Source organism: Chrysoperla carnea, chromosome X, assembly GCF_905475395.1.
Source record: "Chrysoperla carnea chromosome X, inChrCarn1.1, whole genome shotgun sequence".
NCBI classification, from domain to species: Eukaryota; Metazoa; Arthropoda; class Insecta; order Neuroptera; family Chrysopidae; genus Chrysoperla; species Chrysoperla carnea.
In genome coordinates, this window is record NC_058342.1 from 4937909 (window position 1) to 4956905 (window position 18997).

At 32.5% G+C, this 18997-nt stretch overlaps 2 protein-coding genes across 2 annotated transcripts in view; both read left to right on the top strand.

Annotated features, from left to right (window-relative positions):
• The window catches only part of LOC123302819 (lachesin-like), a 1791741-nt gene that overhangs the window by 650499 nt on the left and 1122245 nt on the right, over positions 1 to 18997 (top strand). The gene's annotated exons all lie outside the window — the stretch shown is intronic.
• LOC123302110 overlaps positions 3712 to 18997 on the top strand; it is a 160009-nt gene continuing 144723 nt past the window's right edge. Inside the window, exon 1 of the mRNA XM_044884898.1 lies at positions 3712 to 3853. Within this exon, the coding sequence (XP_044740833.1) occupies positions 3727 to 3853 (127 nt within the window). The 5' untranslated portion in view covers positions 3712 to 3726. The remainder of the gene's footprint in view (positions 3854 to 18997) is intronic.

Here is an 18997-nt window from a genome sequence, read left to right on the forward strand (position 1 = left end):
TTATATTATACTGGCTGACCGAGGAACCGAATTTTTAAATAAATTGTTTAAGAAATTAACTAAATTATTGCAGATTAAACAAAAAGTTCCCCTTATCACCCGATGTCCAATGGCTCAATAGAACGTAGCCACTCCACCATCAAAAATTTCTTACGATCTTACATAGATAAGAGATCAGAAACTTGGGACGAACTAGTAAACTAGGCAGTTCATAGCCATAACACACATACAAATCGCTCCACCAATGGAATACTCTTTACACTCGTTTTTGGTAAAGCTCCTCAAATACCGAGAGCTATTGAAAAGCCAAAGGAAAAACCAACTTATCAGAATCTTACGCAAGATTTGATGAAAAGGACTAAAGATATCAGGGACTCAAAGCAAGCAATAATGTGATAAAAATACCTAAATAAAAACCTTCGAAAATAGTCAATTGGTATTATTGCAAAACGCAATTCGAAAATCCCGTCATGACAAAGAGCTTGTCCCAAGCTATAGTCGAACGTATAAAATAGTCCAAATTCAAAATAACAATACGTGCACTTTACGAATAAAAAACGAATTAAAACAAATCACTATAATTTACTGAAACCATATTTTTCAGATGCTGTCCATACAGATGATAATAATTCCAATGATGATGTTGATATCATCAATTCAGTTGGAGGAGGCTGCTTTATTTAAATCTATGCAATACAAAAATTGCTAATCAGTACATTTCTTTAATATATTACTATAATCTTACATCCGTACATAACATGCTTGATATTTCAACTACATATTTTTCCGAATCTATTTCCTTTTGTACATTTACATGTAAAATGACGCTAATCAGGTTAGAATCACAAATATTAGATCTAAGAAATCAATTAGAACAAATTGATAATCACCACTTTTCATTAAACAATAGAAACAAAAGAGGCTTAGTAAATGTTGCAAGCTATCCTATCAAATGGTTATTTGGGATACCAGATAGTTCTGATGCTGAATTTTATCAAAGCTAAATTGAATCTGTAATAAACGATCAAAACCAGACTCACGTATTGATGCAAAGCCGAATTCGCCTATTATCAGACACTATTAAAAATATAAATCAAACTATACTTGTTCTCGATATAGTCAAAGCAAAATTAAATACAAACATTTCATTTTACAATTCTTAATAGTATCATATCCGAATCAAAGAGAATAATAAATGAGACAATCTATGCACATAGCTTTAATTGATTATTTATTACTAATCAAACAAGTTAATGATATGGTTCAAAAGGAAATAACAAAATATTCAATGACAATATCTCTAGCACGTCATGGCATAATAGACTACAATATTATCTCACCTCAAACTTTGTTCGATGAACTCCCAGCAACAGTCAAGTATCATCTACCCTTAGATGTAAGCTGACTAAATTTAGAAAATTATTACAAAATTACTAACCCCAAAGCATTTATGACTGACGATAAATTAATCAAAATAAGTAAAGTCCCTATAACTTCTATAGATAACTTTGATCTTTATAAAATATATCCTTTACCTGCTCAACATAAAATCAATCCCGAATTCCTTACCTATGTAATAAACGATTTCGATTATAAGCTAGTTTCTCGCAGTAGAACACAGAATGCTTTATCAAATAATTTAGAAAACTGTCAAGAGTCCAATGCAACGGAATTTCTTATTTCTATCATATAAGTATATCCCTAGAACGAGTAGAAGACACACGCGAAACAGCCTTACTTTTTATCACAACAAAAGAAATACCACCAACATGTTAAACAAATACGTTACACGCAACCACCGAAATTTGGCAACCAATTTACAACAATCAATGGTTGTTCATCCTAACAAACCCAACACAGTGAACCATACTACCTACGTTCATACTATGCATGAACGACGAAGACGACGATATCATCCTACAAAATACTGGAATTTTGACAATAAATGATATCTGCAAAGCTCATTCGAATTTCTATACAATGGAACCTCAGTTATCATTATTCAACCACACGCTGAAAATGTTCATACCGAAAATCGACATCACCGAAGACGATTGTTGCGCAAAGAAAAACATTAATAAAACCACACTATATTCAATAAAATTGGAACCAATCAAGATTACTCATGTGGTCAGAATTAAAGTATGCGCAACACAGGCTCAATCAATTCGATAAACAGCTTCAACAGCAATTAAATAAGCCGTTCTTTATACAAGATGAAGACTCAATATTACATTATTCTAAAATTCTGGTGTCATCATATATATCACTCATGGGCATGTATTTAATTTACAAATTCTAACTGTTCCAAATTATATGGTTCTTCATCGGGAAATGTTTTCGATATTTTAAAAGAAAACGTCCAAATAACGACAATGGTAATGGTACTAAATTAAAATACTACAACTTTTATTTTGGAGTTGGTAATGCTGTTAAAAATCAAATTCATCCCTCAAGCGTTGCAATTGCAAAGTATCTAAACGAATTCATTTCTGAGGAAGAAGGAAAAATAATTATTGAAAATACGACGCCATCATCATCACATAGTTCCGATTACACACCATCCAGACGAATAACCCGCAGCATCACTAGCAGCGAAGCCAGACAAAAACAAAGATCGATTTCATTCAACAAAACTTAATCTTTTTTTTATTAAGGGGGAAGGATGTAGTATCCTGAAATATCCATTAGTTCCCAAATTATTGCATTCAGAGCATGATCAATAGATCCTAGGGACATAATGCTGACTAAACAATAATTATTATATAAATTGTGAATCAAGATCAAATTATATTTAGATTAGCATTTTTTTCGAATTGTAATATTATTTAATAAATAAATAATTAATTAAATACAGTCTCCGCCGGTATTATCTTTAATTACCATACAAAAAGTCATTAAGTGTTAAATTGCAAAAAGGGAGGAAGTTAAAATAATTTTAAAGCTAAGTATTTGATTTTAGTACATTATAACAATTTACTTGTGAGTGGAAATAACCGTTCGTTTTGGGATCTACATTTAAGGATGAACCTGGTGTTAGCAAGCCCTGCCCTTGGTAATACCAAGTTAAATGAATAATGAAAAGCTCTAACGTTTCCTGGAACAACTCCTGGGGTACGACAATGGCTGTTGATTGCCAACAACAAACAAGAACAAACCGATATATTTTTTAATGCTACAACAGTATAAAATATATCATTAAAAAAAATTTTGTGGAACTAATACAGAATTTCATTGTATTAATCAAATATATCTTATAGTGTTTTAACCATTAAAAACGTATGTATATGTTCTTGTCTGGCAAGAAATATGTATTTACAATGTTTATTTATTCACTTTAGCGAAACATTTAGTTCATAGAGATAGATGCAATAAAAAGAAGTACAATTACTGTAAAAAAAATTGTTTGTCTCGCTTATCGATATTAAATATATATAAATATTGTAATATCATGAATTTGACAAATATGTTTTACAGAAATAAGTGTGGTAACTTTTTACACTTGCTTCGTGCATTTTTTGGGAGTGTACATCGATTCCAAAAATTGTACAGCAACTTTTTTTTTTCAAGCTGTATTCTCTATACACCTTGTTCTCCCTATGCGATAATTTTGGAGTAGTCTGTTTAACAGCATGTATTCTGCGTGAAAAATATAACCTCGCAAATCAAGTAGCTGATAATAAATAACAATTTATTTTTTCAGGTGAAAAATATGAATCAGTTTCCATGGATAGTGGTTACACGAAATATATGATGCTTAAGATACGAAACGTACGCCCTGAAGATTTTGGTTCCTACAAATGTGTTGCAAAAAACTCATTGGGTGACACAGATGGTGTAATTAAATTAGAAGGTAAGAAATTCATTGTTTCAGCGTTTAATCATTTTTAAAAGAAGGTTATGAAAAAATTTGTACAATGCTTATGTGGAAAAATTTTCCTGTTTCATTCATATTGTAGGTTTTAATGCACCAAATATATTTTTTAATTAACAAAAAAACAGGGGAAGAATTTCTTCATAAGATTCTTTACTGTATGTTTCATAAACTTGTATACCCATCATGAAACTGTTTTAAAAAATACATATATTTTATACAGGGGGGAAAAATAACACTTTTGCAGTTACAAAAACACGAAAAAAAAAAACCACGATAATTATTCCATTTTAATGTGGAAACTCGTGTAGAATTCGTTTGTTCTATTTATTATTTGTTATTAATAATAAAATTTATTTAGTCATTTCTAGTAGTTTCTCAAGTGAAACACCCATTATTATATAAAGCTTGGTCCATGTGAACTAATGAACTAATAAGGTTTAACTAGTGCTAATAACCGAGTTAAATTACTTTCATTTTGATATAAAAAACAGGAATTTTTTTTACTACAACGATTAAATTAATTTTTAGCGCTCGCCTTCTGCACTGGCTTCTTTCCATATCTGGCATGAATGTCAAAAAAATCAAATAATTCTTTGGACAATTATTAAGTGTCAAAGTAACTAACACTCCCATAAAGGTATAACCTAGCGGGAGCCATTATATAAAACCATTTTAGTAACAATAGTCATATGTGAAATGGTTTAAACCAATCAAAATAGAATCCATTCTACCAAGATAAGGCATGTGAGAATATTTTAACTCCATCGCTCGGGTGCCTTTTTTTTTATACCTGAGTTAATTTCAAAATTGTTAAAATTGTACAAACGTACGAATGTATGCCAAAGAACGTGAATACTCGTAGCTTAGCTTGATAAATCCAAGTGTATTTGTAATATTAATCAAATTTTCAAATAATAGTTTATTTTTCTTGAATTGTTTAATTTTAAAATAAATTTTCGTTTGAACCAGTATGAAAATATCAAGAAGCTTTTTTGTACCGGTATTGGTTTAGTATTGAATCGCTTTGTACTGGTGATTGAAATAAGCTATTGTTAAATTATTAACAAAATAACATAATAGGTTGGCTGATAAGTCCCCGGTCTGACACATATATGGCGTCGCTAGTATTAAATGCATATTATTTTTATATAGTACCAACCTTCAAATGATTCGTGTCAAAATTTGACGTCTGTAAGTCAATTAGTTTGTGAGATAGAGCGTCTTTTGTGAAGCAACTTGTGTTATTGTGAAAAAAATGGAAAAAAAGGAATTTCGTGTTTTGATAAAATACTGTTTTCTGAAGGGAAAAAATACAGTGGAAGCAAAAACTTGGCTTGATAATGAGTTTCCGGACTCTGTATTTTTTCCCTTCAGAAAACAGTATTTTATCAAAACACGAAATTCCATTTTTTCCATTTTTTTCACAATAACACAAGTTGCTTCACAAAAGACGCTCTATCTCACAAACTAATTGACTTACAGACGTCAAATTTTGACACGAATCATTTGAAGGTTGGTACTATATAAAAATAATATGCATTTAATACTAGCGACGCCATATATGTGTCAGACCGGGGACTTATCAGCCTGTTATATAAATGATGTATATTTTGAGTGGCTGTTAAGGTGGGGATAGTTTGCTAAGTGGGAACTTAACAGGAAACTGCGGGAACTTCATTAGTTAGGAAAACGGTTGTTAAGTGGGGATAGAATAATCTGTTTAAAGGAAAGTGGAGGAAATCTGACATCCTATTTTGATAAATGACAGCAATAAATTAGCAATGAAGGTAAAGCTAAAAACTAGTTTTTAATTGATATATAATTTGTATATATTGTACTTCTGAAATATATAACGTAACATTAACGTTAAATATATAAAGTTTGTAACGCCTGAAAATATTGATGCTACAAACAATATTTTGGTATAGATGTTCATAAAATCACCTAATTAATCCATTCTCGGTTATCCGTCTGTCTGCCCGTCTGTGGTCACGATAGCTCATAAACGAAAGGAAATATCAAGCTGAAATTTAAGTGAGCTCAAGACGTAAAAAAGGAGAATAAGAACACAAGAACACAAGTACACAATGGTGTTGTGCTTAGTAATTCCTGTCTGTGGTTAAACGCAAGCAACCAAAATATTGCAAAATCGAACTCAGCCATGTCATTAGTGAAATAAGTCATGATCAAAGCCAGTATGCAATCGCACAACACAAGAACCAATTTATATCAGTTATCTGTTTTAAGTAGCTTACTTTACTCATCGGAAATATGGGCGGGCACCACATCTGCTAAATAGGTTTAATAGTTTTAGCAGTAACGAAAGGTATAAAGTGACTGTGTATGATGTTAGGCATGGACGATAACCGACTCCCTCGTATATGCTTCAACAGGTTGCTAGCATTAAGTAATTCTGAAAACAACGTATCAAAATTAACTGGGCGAATAAGCTGAGGAACTATTTATCCCTAATCAACAAAGAAAAACAGATGTATTAGCAGAAATTTAACGGGGATTATGAACGATTTGCAACAGTTCCGACTCTGTTTTAATCGCTGAATCTAGAAACGTCGCTCTGTACTATTTGTACCAATTAAAAAAGTACGAATTGCTTTTCAACTGCGAATGGCTAATGATAACATTTTACACAAGTGACAACGCCTTAAGTAATAGTATTTAAGAAGTATTTTTCATCTCTTGATTGAGTGCCGTGTACGATTTGATTCGTGCTAGTTATCTGCAGAGTGTATCTGATCGGTCCGGGTAATATAAGCGAGGAAGGCCAAAATCCTTTTAAATATTGCTAACGTACAGCAACTGAGTGACTTATGTACCTATGTAGAATGCATGCTCCGAACTAGATCAATTATTAATTGATGTTATGAATAACACCAGTGCCAATACCGTGTCAACAGTCGATAAAGTTTTTCCTACTGTCTATCTCTTACAGTTTTGGAGAAAATAGTTACTAAAGTTGGACAGTGGCGTTTACGAAAAATTTTCCAAATGTTTCAAACTAAATTTTTAATTTTTGGTAAGAAAGGTTATTTACATTTAAACTTTTGCTCTATCTCTAATGTTTTATAAGATGGGTCCTATCCAAAGCGCAGTTGCTTATTTGCGTAACGAACTTAGCCTCACTTTTTACGTCCTGATATCTTTTTTCATCAATAAGCATTTCTTGGGAAGCTAGAATACAACTGCATCATTCATACGTATTAAATAACCTATTATATTGTTCCCCAATATGGAGTCTATGTTATTTACCTGAAATTGACAAAAGCTTCTACCAGTGGCTTTGTAACAAAATGAACAAAAATTCTGGAAAAAATGTCGAAAATTTTAAAAACCAAATAAATGGCGGGCGGAAGACCGCCATAATTGTGATAGTTTTTGAAACTCTTGTAATTTATAAAAAATGTAAGCACTATTATTCAAAACTTTCTATACAGGGTATTTAAGCAATTAACTTTTTCTATATAATTTTAAAGATATTTGTGTAAAAAATTCTTTGATAATGCATTGTTAATTTGAAAAAGAAACACATATATATATAAAAAAAAAACTAAGTTCTCGTAGATTTATTATTAATGCCAATAAAATAATTTTGAAAACTAAATTTAATATACACTTGTTGTCAAACAACTCCAATTTTTAATGAAATAAATTATTTATGAAATGTAAAATGCTAAAAAATATCCTTGTAATGGTTGCTTAAAAATATATGGTCAATAGTACTTTTAATAAAAATAGAAACACTTCAAAAGCTATTTTTTATTGAAATTAAGTGGAAAATTATACATCACCGTACTTGTCAGAAAATTACCTTTAATTAGCTAGTTGCGAGTCAATGAATTGAAAAATGAACTTAATTTGTATGTCAACTTGTATATATGTGATAAAAGTGAACGAAAAGAGGCTGACTATACAGCTGCTGCATATTCCATATGGTTTTACTTTCAAGTAGACCACGAGTCGTAAGATATGCAAGTCAGTAAAAAGATTTTACTCTTGATATTTTGATGAAAGTTAATTCTTTAATAAATTTTTTTAGGCAACCCAAAGCAGGCATATATTTTAACGTTTTATATTTTTTTTAAAAATAATTTTCATTCGAAGCAGATGGGTGAAGATCGGTATTAATTCGGCTCTTAAAAAATTATATTTGTAGAATATTATAATAAATATTTTGATTAGTGTTATAAGTTTGGTTAGATAAAGAGATATGTTATTCCTTGCCAGTTTAATTAATCACCATTCGATTAAGTTTTCCTTATTGTTTTGCCGTTACTTATTATGGGATTTATTTTGAAGGAATAGTTATTAAGTATAGTAATATTATAATTTGTTTGGCGTAAAATAATTTCTGACAACATACAATCCTCAAAAAATGATTCTTATTTTGGAAAGTTTTCAAGCCCGAGTAATTTTTTGTTGTTGTTATTTATATGGGCAACTCAGAATTTTAGATTCTCGAATTTGTATAGTACTTGACATCGTCTGGCTTTATAAATAAGTGTACTTGCAAGGCTATGAACAACGATATCAAGATAACCTCTTTCGATATTCTAACTTACAGGGTTATAATAAAATTCTTCAAGCTTACTGCAAGTACTGCATGTGTTAGTAACATTGAGATCTTACAGCGTTTTAGTCCAAAGTGCAGCTGTCTATAAGTGATTCACCATGGTACGTACCATTCGATCACATACATCGTAGTTTAAATGTGTCTACCAAATCTAAATCCAAATGTGTATGTGCTTAACCTTCTTGAGAATAGTGAAACCTGTAATAGGCTTAATAAACTTAATATTTTAGACCTAAAGTATAGATTTATTTGACAATCAAGTGACTTAAATAATTTTAGTATATGTTTCTTTATTTTTGTGTCTTCCATTTGGTTGACACAAATAACAAATTTTTATCTAGTAAGCACTCCATTTACAGTTCTTATTAGAACTGATAATAGTTATAATTAGGACGCTAAAAAAATCGAGACAAAAATATCTGTCTGAATGTTCGTGAATACTATCAAACAATAATAGTCGTTTCCAGTGATATGCAATGTTTGCTCAAAGGGATTTTTTTTATGAAAAGCTATATCCAGCAGTTATTTTCAAATGCTTCTGCAAGTGAAGCTACTAAAAAGAGGGGTCTTATAGGTCTACCGCTATATGTATGTTGTGTTCCAAATATATTATAATTTGATGATTCAGTTACAGTCACTTTTGTCAGGTTTATAGCACTCGAGAACGACTCAGCAATCTTGTTTAAAGATGAGGAGGATCGCCACTTAGTTTTTTCGAGAAGCCTAAGAAACGGAACCCTAATTTATTCGTAAGTTCTGGTCGTGTTCGATTATTATTTTAACCGTCTATAATTTATTTTTGGAATCTTTAATAATGCGCGTCGATTTACTAAAAATTATTCTATCTAAAAACGTCTGTAGGTTTTATTGAAATAATAACCAATTATTTTACACACACTTTAATTTTTGATTGATTAAAACAAAACTAGACCGATTATTAAAATAACACAATAAAAATATAATAACATAATCCAAACTTTAGAATTGACAAAAATTTTATTTAGTACTTAGTAATGTATTGTATTAGAACTCAAAAAATGGTTGAATTGATTCTATTTTACAAAAACATACTGCTTGTTTTCGCTTAGTAATAAAATTTGCCTGGTTCTGGATTTTTATTTCAAGAGGATGTGCAATTTCCGATAATCCACATTCTCTTGCCACTAGAGTAGTTACTAAATTTTGCAAAATGATTTTGAGCGTCTGCAGTCAATGGTGATCCCCTTCTTGACCAATTTCCGAATTTTTAAAGTTGTGTTGGTCGGATTGATCGTCGGCCCGTTATGTTAAAATTGGAAGTTGTCCTTCTGTGATTGTTTACTAAGCAAGTTTCTGTTGTGAGTTTTGCAATATTTTCATTATTCCTTATTTGTAGATGTAATAAAGTACTAATATGTTGATAATAAAGTAATTCCAACATAGCATGCCCAATGATTAATCGTACTTTGATATCTTGTAACAAATGGTTTACTTAATTGCTAATGTAAGCATTGCAGTTTGTGATGAGTATATTTCATATCATTTATATCCAGGTTGGTAATTTTTATAGGTTTGAGATATTCTGGAGACAAGCCGACAATTGTTGGTAATTTTCACTAATCCAATACCATTTATTGTTACATCTTTGTCTTGCCCATCATTACAGAGAAAGTTGCCTTTCGTAGGTTTACTTAGAATGATTTTTTATTTACTTGGAACAACCGTTGATTTTTTGATACAGTTTGCCGTAATTTCTACTTTGGTTCAAATGTAGGTAAAAAATATAGACAATTGTAAATTAGTAGTAGTTTTTTAGTGAATCTAATTTACTTTTACCTCTACTGGAAATCAGGTATGGGTTATCATGTATCATGTAGGATAATAAACTAGAATTTTTACGAGGAGTAGGTAAATGGAAAGTTTGGTAAAGAGTGTATACCATTATATGTGCGATTGGAATTGTCATGTTTTCGGGGTAAACTTTAAGTGGCAATTGAAATTACTTGATAGAATTTAATTCGTCAATTAAAATTGCAGAATTAACGATATTATAGTCAACAATACCTATCCGAACTGATGTTAGTGTTATACTATACTAAAAGAGTTTCTTAAAATTAAGATAAATAATTGTTTGATAAATAAAAGATGGTCTTAAATTTCCAATTACAAATGGTTATTATTAATAATTTGAATAGATGAATTAAATGTTTTGTATGTTTGCATTTAATTCGTGCTCAGTGTCTTCCACAGTAGTAAGTGCTTTGTTTAAAGAAGTCATTGTTTCATCTTCATCATGAGATGTGTTATTTTTCTATCTTCAATTAATGAATTAAGGAAGTTTTCATAAAAAATTCCATCATCAGCCGATATAGTACCTTCTTACCATTTTAACACGCTTGGTCCGGCATTAATTAAACTTTTTTTTTTGTATAGTATGGCTATGCATATTTGGAGGGGGGGGGGGGGTTATGCAAAAATTCTCGATCAGGAAAATGGCCAAGGAAAATTCGAAGATCAAACCAGGCGGATGTTTGATTGCATGATTGGAAAATGGCCACGAGACTTGGCCGGATTATTGTAAAATACCCCACCTGTTAGCCCGGCCAGAATGTAATGCGTTTTGAGTGGATCTCTTCTTAAATGCCCGATTGGGAAAATCGCCAGGAAAAAATTCGAAAATTTGTGCAGAATAACTGTAAGAAATTAATCCAGGTACCTAACTGAATTCCGTTCAATTTTCCCTGTTTGATATGAGTCTCCGAGGAGTCGATGCGGCTGTTAATCGGAATACAATCAATGCGTTTTGGGTGGGTCTTAGCTTAAATGCCAGATCTGAAAAAATGCCGGAGAAACATAGAAATACCTCACCTAGTAGCTGTTTGGCTTTTGGCTACTTGGCAATAAACCCGATCAGCTCGAGATAGACCAATCAGCGAATGCGTTTTAAGCAGCTAGTAATCAAAAGTCCCGACCTGGCGTTTTCTTAGCTGAGTGCAAATCTTCAGTAATTACTAAAACTTACTAAACTAATGCCTTTCAGTAATGACTACCTTTTAAAAGGCGAGTTTTATTCACTTTAACGAGAAACCTGAGTACTTTTTATATGATTTTTATCATGAACAACATCCACATTATGTTTTAACAATTTTGTGTTGATTGATTAACGATGTTCCAGCATGGTATTTGCATGGGAAATAATTATGCCAACGTCCCAATTTCGATCAATTTACGTCAAAATTAATATCTCGAAAGTGAAAATTATTTTCTAAATTTTTTTTTTAGAATTGTATTGTATAAACATTTTTTTCTACTTTTTCTTCAATATATAATAATATCATAAAAAATAGTTGGAGAGACCGGACATTTTACATGCTTTAAATGGGACATGACCCTCAAAATCGCGAACTTTGTCTTTAAATATCTCGCGATCTATACGGTCAAAAATTATGAAATTTTAGGAATTCATAAATAAAGCTATTATAAACCCGAGAAAAAAAAATTCGGCCAAATCTGTCGAAAAGTGATTTCATGCTGGTACTACCTTAATTTATTTGATTGTTTTTACGATAGCTTTAACATCTGGGTATTGTAATATTGGTGCGGTTGTAATCTTGGCTTTTCATGTTTCAAATGATACCTTACATTTCCCGAATTTTTTATTTTTATTTAACAATTAAGTAAGGGGTTTGGCCATTTCACCATAATTTTAAATAAATTAACGATAGTATCCGGTGATACCTAAAACACTTTGGATATATATATATATATATATATATATATATATATATATATATATATATATATATATATATATATATATATATATATATATATATATATATATATATATATATATACATATGTATATATATATGTATATCAAATCCAAAGTGTTTTAGTGTTTTAGCCGTGGAAAAGGTCGTTGGCATCGCCAGAGAGGCGATCTCCGGAAGAAGTTGGACCACAGGCACGAAAAAATACTGCGCAATTGTGACCCTCGACGTCAAGAATGCGTTCAACTCGGCCAGATGGGACTGTATCTTGAACGCTCTCCAGCAGATGCACGTTCCAGCATATTTGCTGCGAATCATCGGCAGTTATTTCTCGAACCGTGTCCTTTTTTATAACACGGAATCGGGAAAACAATCGTACAACGTCACCGGTGGTGTCCCGCAGGGTTCAGTCCTTGGGCCTCTCCTGTGGAACATCATGTACGACGCTGTGCTCAACCTGCCCATGCCTGAAGATTGTACAACAGTCGGTTTTGCAGACGATGTGGCAGTGGTAGTAGTCGGCAAATATCTAGACGAGATCACGTGGAAAGCAAACAGGGCAGTGTCTCGCGTACGCCAGTGGCTTACATCCGTTGAACTGCAACTCGCCGACCACAAGACAGAAGTCGTCCTAGTAACAGGCAGGAAAATAAAGGAATCCATCACCCTCTCCATCGGAGATTGCGAGATTGAATCTCAAAAGTCGCTGAGATACCTGGGCGTCCAGATCGACGCTAAGCTACGGTTCAACGAACATCTTCTAATAACTAGCCAGAAAGCATCCAAGGTGGTGAACGCATTGACCTGGATAATGCCGAACACAGGAGGTCCACGACAGAGCCGAAGACAGCTCCTCTCCACGGTCAGCAGCTCCATTCTGCTATACGCAGCGCCAGTCATTGCGCCAGCTATGGAAACTGCTTCCTACGCTCGCCCAATGATCAGCGTATACAGAAGAAGTGCACTGCGCGTCGCATGCGCTTACCGCACAGTGTCCTATGATGCTGTGTGTGTTGTGGCTGGTCTCCCGCCAATTGGCATCTTGGCGGACGAGCGACGAAGAATCTACCAACGAAGGCAGAGTGACATTGACGACACCAGGTCACCTGCAGCAGAAGAGAGAAGCCGCACGATAGAAATGTGGCAACGTCGCTGGGAAGCCTCGGAAAACGGGAGATGGACATACCGTCTGATCCCAGACATCGCGATGTGGCTCAGCAGAAAACACGGAGAAGTGGACTTCTATGTCACGCAGTTGCTGACCGGACATGGCAACTACCGAGCCTACCTCAGCAGGTTCGGTTTGAACCTCGAACCATCATGTCCACGTTGCCCAAATGAAGATGAAACGGCGGAGCACATTTTCTTCTCGTGCCCCCGCTTCGCCGCAGAGAGAGCGGAACTGGATTCTATTCTCCAGTGCCATGGAACGCCAGAAAACCTCGTTTTCCTGATGGTTCGTTGCGAGGAAAACTGGAAGGCAGTGGCCGATGCAGCGGCCAAAATGATGAAGATCCTCCAGGGAGATCGACCAAGAAGACGCCCACAGCGAAGTAGGCAACAGTGAAGTAGGCAGCAATAAGCCAGTCCTCCCCGGGCGAAGTAATGCCTGACGGCGGTTCCGCGCGGGGTACAAAGGAGTATCCTCAAGAGGTTAGGTTTTAGCGGGTATGTTCTAGACTTGACACACTAGTCCGAGCCCCGCACCGTGCCGGATGTCCCCTGAGAAGGAGACTTCCCGGTCAGTGCAGCCATGCATTTCCCCCTCTTGATATCAAAAAAAAAAAAAATATATATATATATATGTATATCAAATCCAAAGTGTTTTAGGTATCACCGGATACTATCGTATATCGGATATATATATATATAAATTTTATTTAAAAATCTATTTAATCCGGGATTGTGAAGTAAATAATGTATGTGAAAAACAAGTTAAGTTAGCAGTGTTTTGAAATTGAATATTCGAATTAAACGAAAAGTGCTTAAATATTGTAAAACATATTTAAAATACAGTCATTAGAGTTAGGTTAATATAATATAAAACAACCGAAGGTTGCAATACAATATCAGAACATCGTGAGGTAAAATTTAGACTTTATAGTTAAATAAGTCAGTGGCTTAGTTGGTTGAGGCGTTCGTTTAATAAACTACATAGTATTGAAAGTTGGAAGATCGAATCCAATTAAAGTGAATAAAAATTTTTATTAAAAACAGAAAAAATAAAAAAATAAAAACTTTCATCTATTGATTTGTTTTTTCCTTGTATATATATATATATATATATATATATATATATATATATATAATTATTATTTTATAAAAATTTACTCTTCAACTTTATTGGGAAACTTTACTAAACATAATTAAAAAAAAAAAAAGTTAATAAAAATGGCTGATACTGAAAAAGTTTTAAAAGCTATTACCGAACAAACTGCTACATTACGCAAGCTAATTGATGATAATAATATGGAAATTAAAAGCTTGCGAATGGAATTGAATAAGATAAATGAACAGCATTTAAAAACTAATTTGGAAATAGTAAGACTCAAAGAGGATAATGAACTTTTGAGAAAAGAAAATAATGACCAAAACGAAAAAATACGACGAATAGAGCGGGGGCTAAGGGCTAGAAATGTGGTATTTAAGGGAGTAGAGGAGAGGCAAGATGAAATGAATGCGGAAAATTTGATACATAAAATCATCGTCGAAAAGCTTGCGATTGACTGTAAATATGATGATATAGCATGCGCAGAAAGATTAGGTTCGCAAGGGAATTATTCACGACCCATACACGTTAGATTCCGAAATGAAAGCATTAGGAATATTGTAATGAAAAACAGGAAGAAACTCAAAGGATCTACTATTTTTATTGATGAAGATTTCACACCAGAAGTAAGGGAAGAAAGAAGAATGCTTAGAGAAATGCTGAAAAAGGAGAAACAAGCTGGTCAAAATGGATATATTAAATATGACAAATTAATTATTGATAATGAAAGTTATACAGCAAAAGATATCAACAAGGCAACAATGACACTAAATAAAACAGTAAGTGGAAAGAGGCAAACGGACTGTATGAGACATAAACGCATTAGAAGTGACGATGGAGAAGAGAACGAGGAAGTTCATTTAGATTTGGAAGAAAAATTTACGAAGATAAATAGAAAGAAAAACATGAGAACCGAAGGTGATCAACAACTCATGACAACATTTCTTAAGCAAGGATTCTGTAGAAAAAACTCCATTTAATGCTTTATCTAATGGAGCAATTATAAATACGAAGACGGACTTAGCTTTAACCCGGAAAAATGATAACGAATTAATATTTTGGAATATAGAAGGGATGAACAGAATAAAACATAATAAACAAATAGTAGAATTTATCTCAAAGTATAAGATAATTATACTTCTTGAAACATGGTGTGAAGCTGATGCTGTATTTAATATTAATGGATATGACTTTTTTGTGAGAGACCCGAATAAAGTTGGAGAAATTGGAAGAAAATCTGGAGGGATTGTAGTGTATTATAGAGAGGAATTGAAAGGAAGTATAAAATGTTTAAAAAATAATTTAAAAGAGTGCGTTTGGTTTATACGAGAAATTAAAAGTAAAAAATTTCTGATATGCGCGATATATAACCCCCAAAAGTATTCAAAGTACTCGAATTCAGAATTTTTTAATTGTTTAAAAAAAGAAATTGTGGATATGGAATATAAATACGCGGATGCAGAACTTATAATTGTTGGAGACTTAAATGGAAGAGTAGGAGAAGTTCAAGAATTTGATATTGAAACGGATAATAAATACAATAATATATCGAATAATTTAAATATAAGAATCAATAATAGAAGAAATAAAGACAAAGAAACTAACGAATTCGGAAGGCATATTATAGAACTGTGTAAAGAACTTGATATGGTTATTTTAAATGGGCGGTGCATGGGGAATAACGAGGGTGAATACACTTACATTTCGGACAATGGAAAAAGTGTAATAGATTTGGTAATAATCAAAACCCAGCTTTACGAACAGGGAATACTTGATATGATAGTGACCGATAATGTTGAAAATACAAAACATTTTGCAGTTGCAATTCAGATAGCCATAGATGATACAGTCAACCAGCACTATGAAAACTACAAACTCCTTGAAATATATAAGTGGAACGAGTTTAAAAGTGAAGAATTTAAAAATAGAATTAATAGCAAGGAAATGAGTCTGTGGCTAATTGGCGTTGAAAACAGTCTAAAGAAAGGGGAAATTGATATTGCTGGTAAATTAATCGATCGAATGTTTAAATGGGCTGGAGAATCAATGCAGGTAAAAGAGAATCATGTGGGTAGACGTGTAATAAAGAACAAGTGGTTTGATATAGAATGCAGTCAATCAAAACAGCTAGCTAGAAAAGCATTGAGAACATTTAGAAGAACTCAATCTGATATTCACCGAATCAACTATTGTGATCTTAAAAAACAGTATATAAGTATGTGTGAGAAAAAGAAAAAAGAAGAAAGAGATCATGAAGTCAACGATCTAAAAAAAATTATAGATGAAAAAGATTTGAATAGTTTATGGTCAATAATCAAAAAAGTAAAAAATAAAACGAGTTATAAAGTAAATAATATTATGGGTGAAACTTGGTTAAATTATTATGAAGAAATTTATAGCAAGAAAAATGATACTATTAATTCTTCAAATCAAAGTCTTGAAAATTTAGGAAAAGATCTAAATGATACTCCATTGTATGATGTCTCTATGTTTGAAAATAAAATGGATATAAATGAGGTGAAATACTTCATTAATATATTGAAAATCAAAAAGGCCCCAGGATTAGATGGAATACCGGCAGAATTTATAAAGAACTCGAGCTGTATTAATGAAAGTATCATCGAAATTTTGAACAAATTATTTAATGAAATTCTAGAAACACATCAAATACCTGAGACATGGAAAAAAGGGATAATATGCAACATTTATAAGAACAAAGGCGAAAAGAATATACCAGCTAATTATAGAGGAATAACGTTGCTACCTGTAGTGAGCAAGATATTTTTAAAAATTCTAGCCAATAGAATTCAGCAATGGGCTGAAAGTAATAATATTTTAAATGAGTGCCAAGCTGGATTTAGACAAGGATATGGTACATTGGATAATATTTTGGTTTTAAAAGAGCTGGTTGATATCACAATATCAAAGAAAAGACAAAAGCTGTATTCTTGCTTTGTTGACTTAGAAAAAGCATTTGACTCTATTGATAGGGAATTATTATGGTCAAAGTTGGAGAAAATGAGATTGCCAAAGAATGTCTTAGACGTAATTAAAGAAATTTATAAAGATTACAGTGTTTGTGTGAAGATGGACAATAATACAGTGACCGAATCTCGAACTACAAGTAGGGGATTTAGGCAAGGTTGCCAACTGTCAGCAATCTTATTTTCTTTATATATTAACGATTTTCCTACAAAAATTAAAGAAACCGAAACCCATTCACCAGCTGTCAATGGAAAGGACGTTAGGGTACTTTTATACGCTGATGATATGGTTTTGGTATCACAGTCAATTGTGGGTCTTCAGCGATCACTAATACAGCTTAAGGATTATTGTGATGAAAATAAGCTAACTGTGAACGAATTAAAATCAAAAATATTAATATTTAGACAAGGAATCAAAATAAGCAAGAAAGAAAAATGGTTTTATAACGATGTAGTCATTGAAAATGTTAATAAATTCAATTATCTTGGAGTGTTATTTAATTGGAATGGGAAATGGGAAAGACATTTTGAAGAGGTAGCAACAAAAGCCAATCGTGGAGCAAGTTTAATAAAGAAGTATATGTATTGCAACCCATGGATACCAGCTAATGTACTAATTAGAATGTTCCAAGTCTTGATTGAACCTATTCTTTTGTATGGTAGTCAGGTATGGGGAACGAACAGAAATTTTGAAAAACTTGAGAGGGTGAGAACATTATTTTTTAAACAAGTATTAGGTGTAAGTAAATCCACAGCGAGCAGTGGTACACTTTTGAAAGTAGGTCAACCACCAATAGATGTACTTGTTACAAAAAATTTAGTAAATCACTATTTTAGGCTAATAGGTAATGAATGCAAACCGCTTCAATATCAGTGTGTTATAGAAAAAGAAGTTGGTAAATTCAAGAGTTGGGGTACGAAAGTGCGCATGTTGGGTAACGAGTTGGGCATATTTCAGGAACATTTCAATAAAAGATCAAATATTGGGGAAATTTTATTAGAATGGGGATTCATGAAATTATTTAAAGAAGCTGAGGGAAAGCAGAACCTGAAGTATTTTAATCAGCTGGCTCATTATGAGCATGGAGCAAAATACTTGTCCCAGATGGAGCTGGAATGGAGACGAGAATTGGCTTGGTTCCGATTAGGAAGTTGGAAGTACAAACATAGGCTGGATAAAGGCGGGAACAGAATTTGTGTTATATGTGAGGTCTGTGTGGAGAGTGAAGAGCATTTATTGTATGAGTGTATGGGACTAAATGAAATAAGGGCGAAATTATGTGTATGTGAATGTGAAAGTGATATGCCGAATGACAAGAACAGTCAAATCAAATTAGCTAAATATCTAGCAAAAATTAGACTATTGTGGAATGAAAGGGTGTAAAATGCAAGTGTTATGTTTTATTTTATTATAATCTGTTCGTTTCGCACAATTAAATAATTTTTATTTTTGGTTAGCTTTTTTTTAATTGTAAGAATTATTGATTTATTTTGTGTTTGACATGTTACATACTAATACGTAATTGT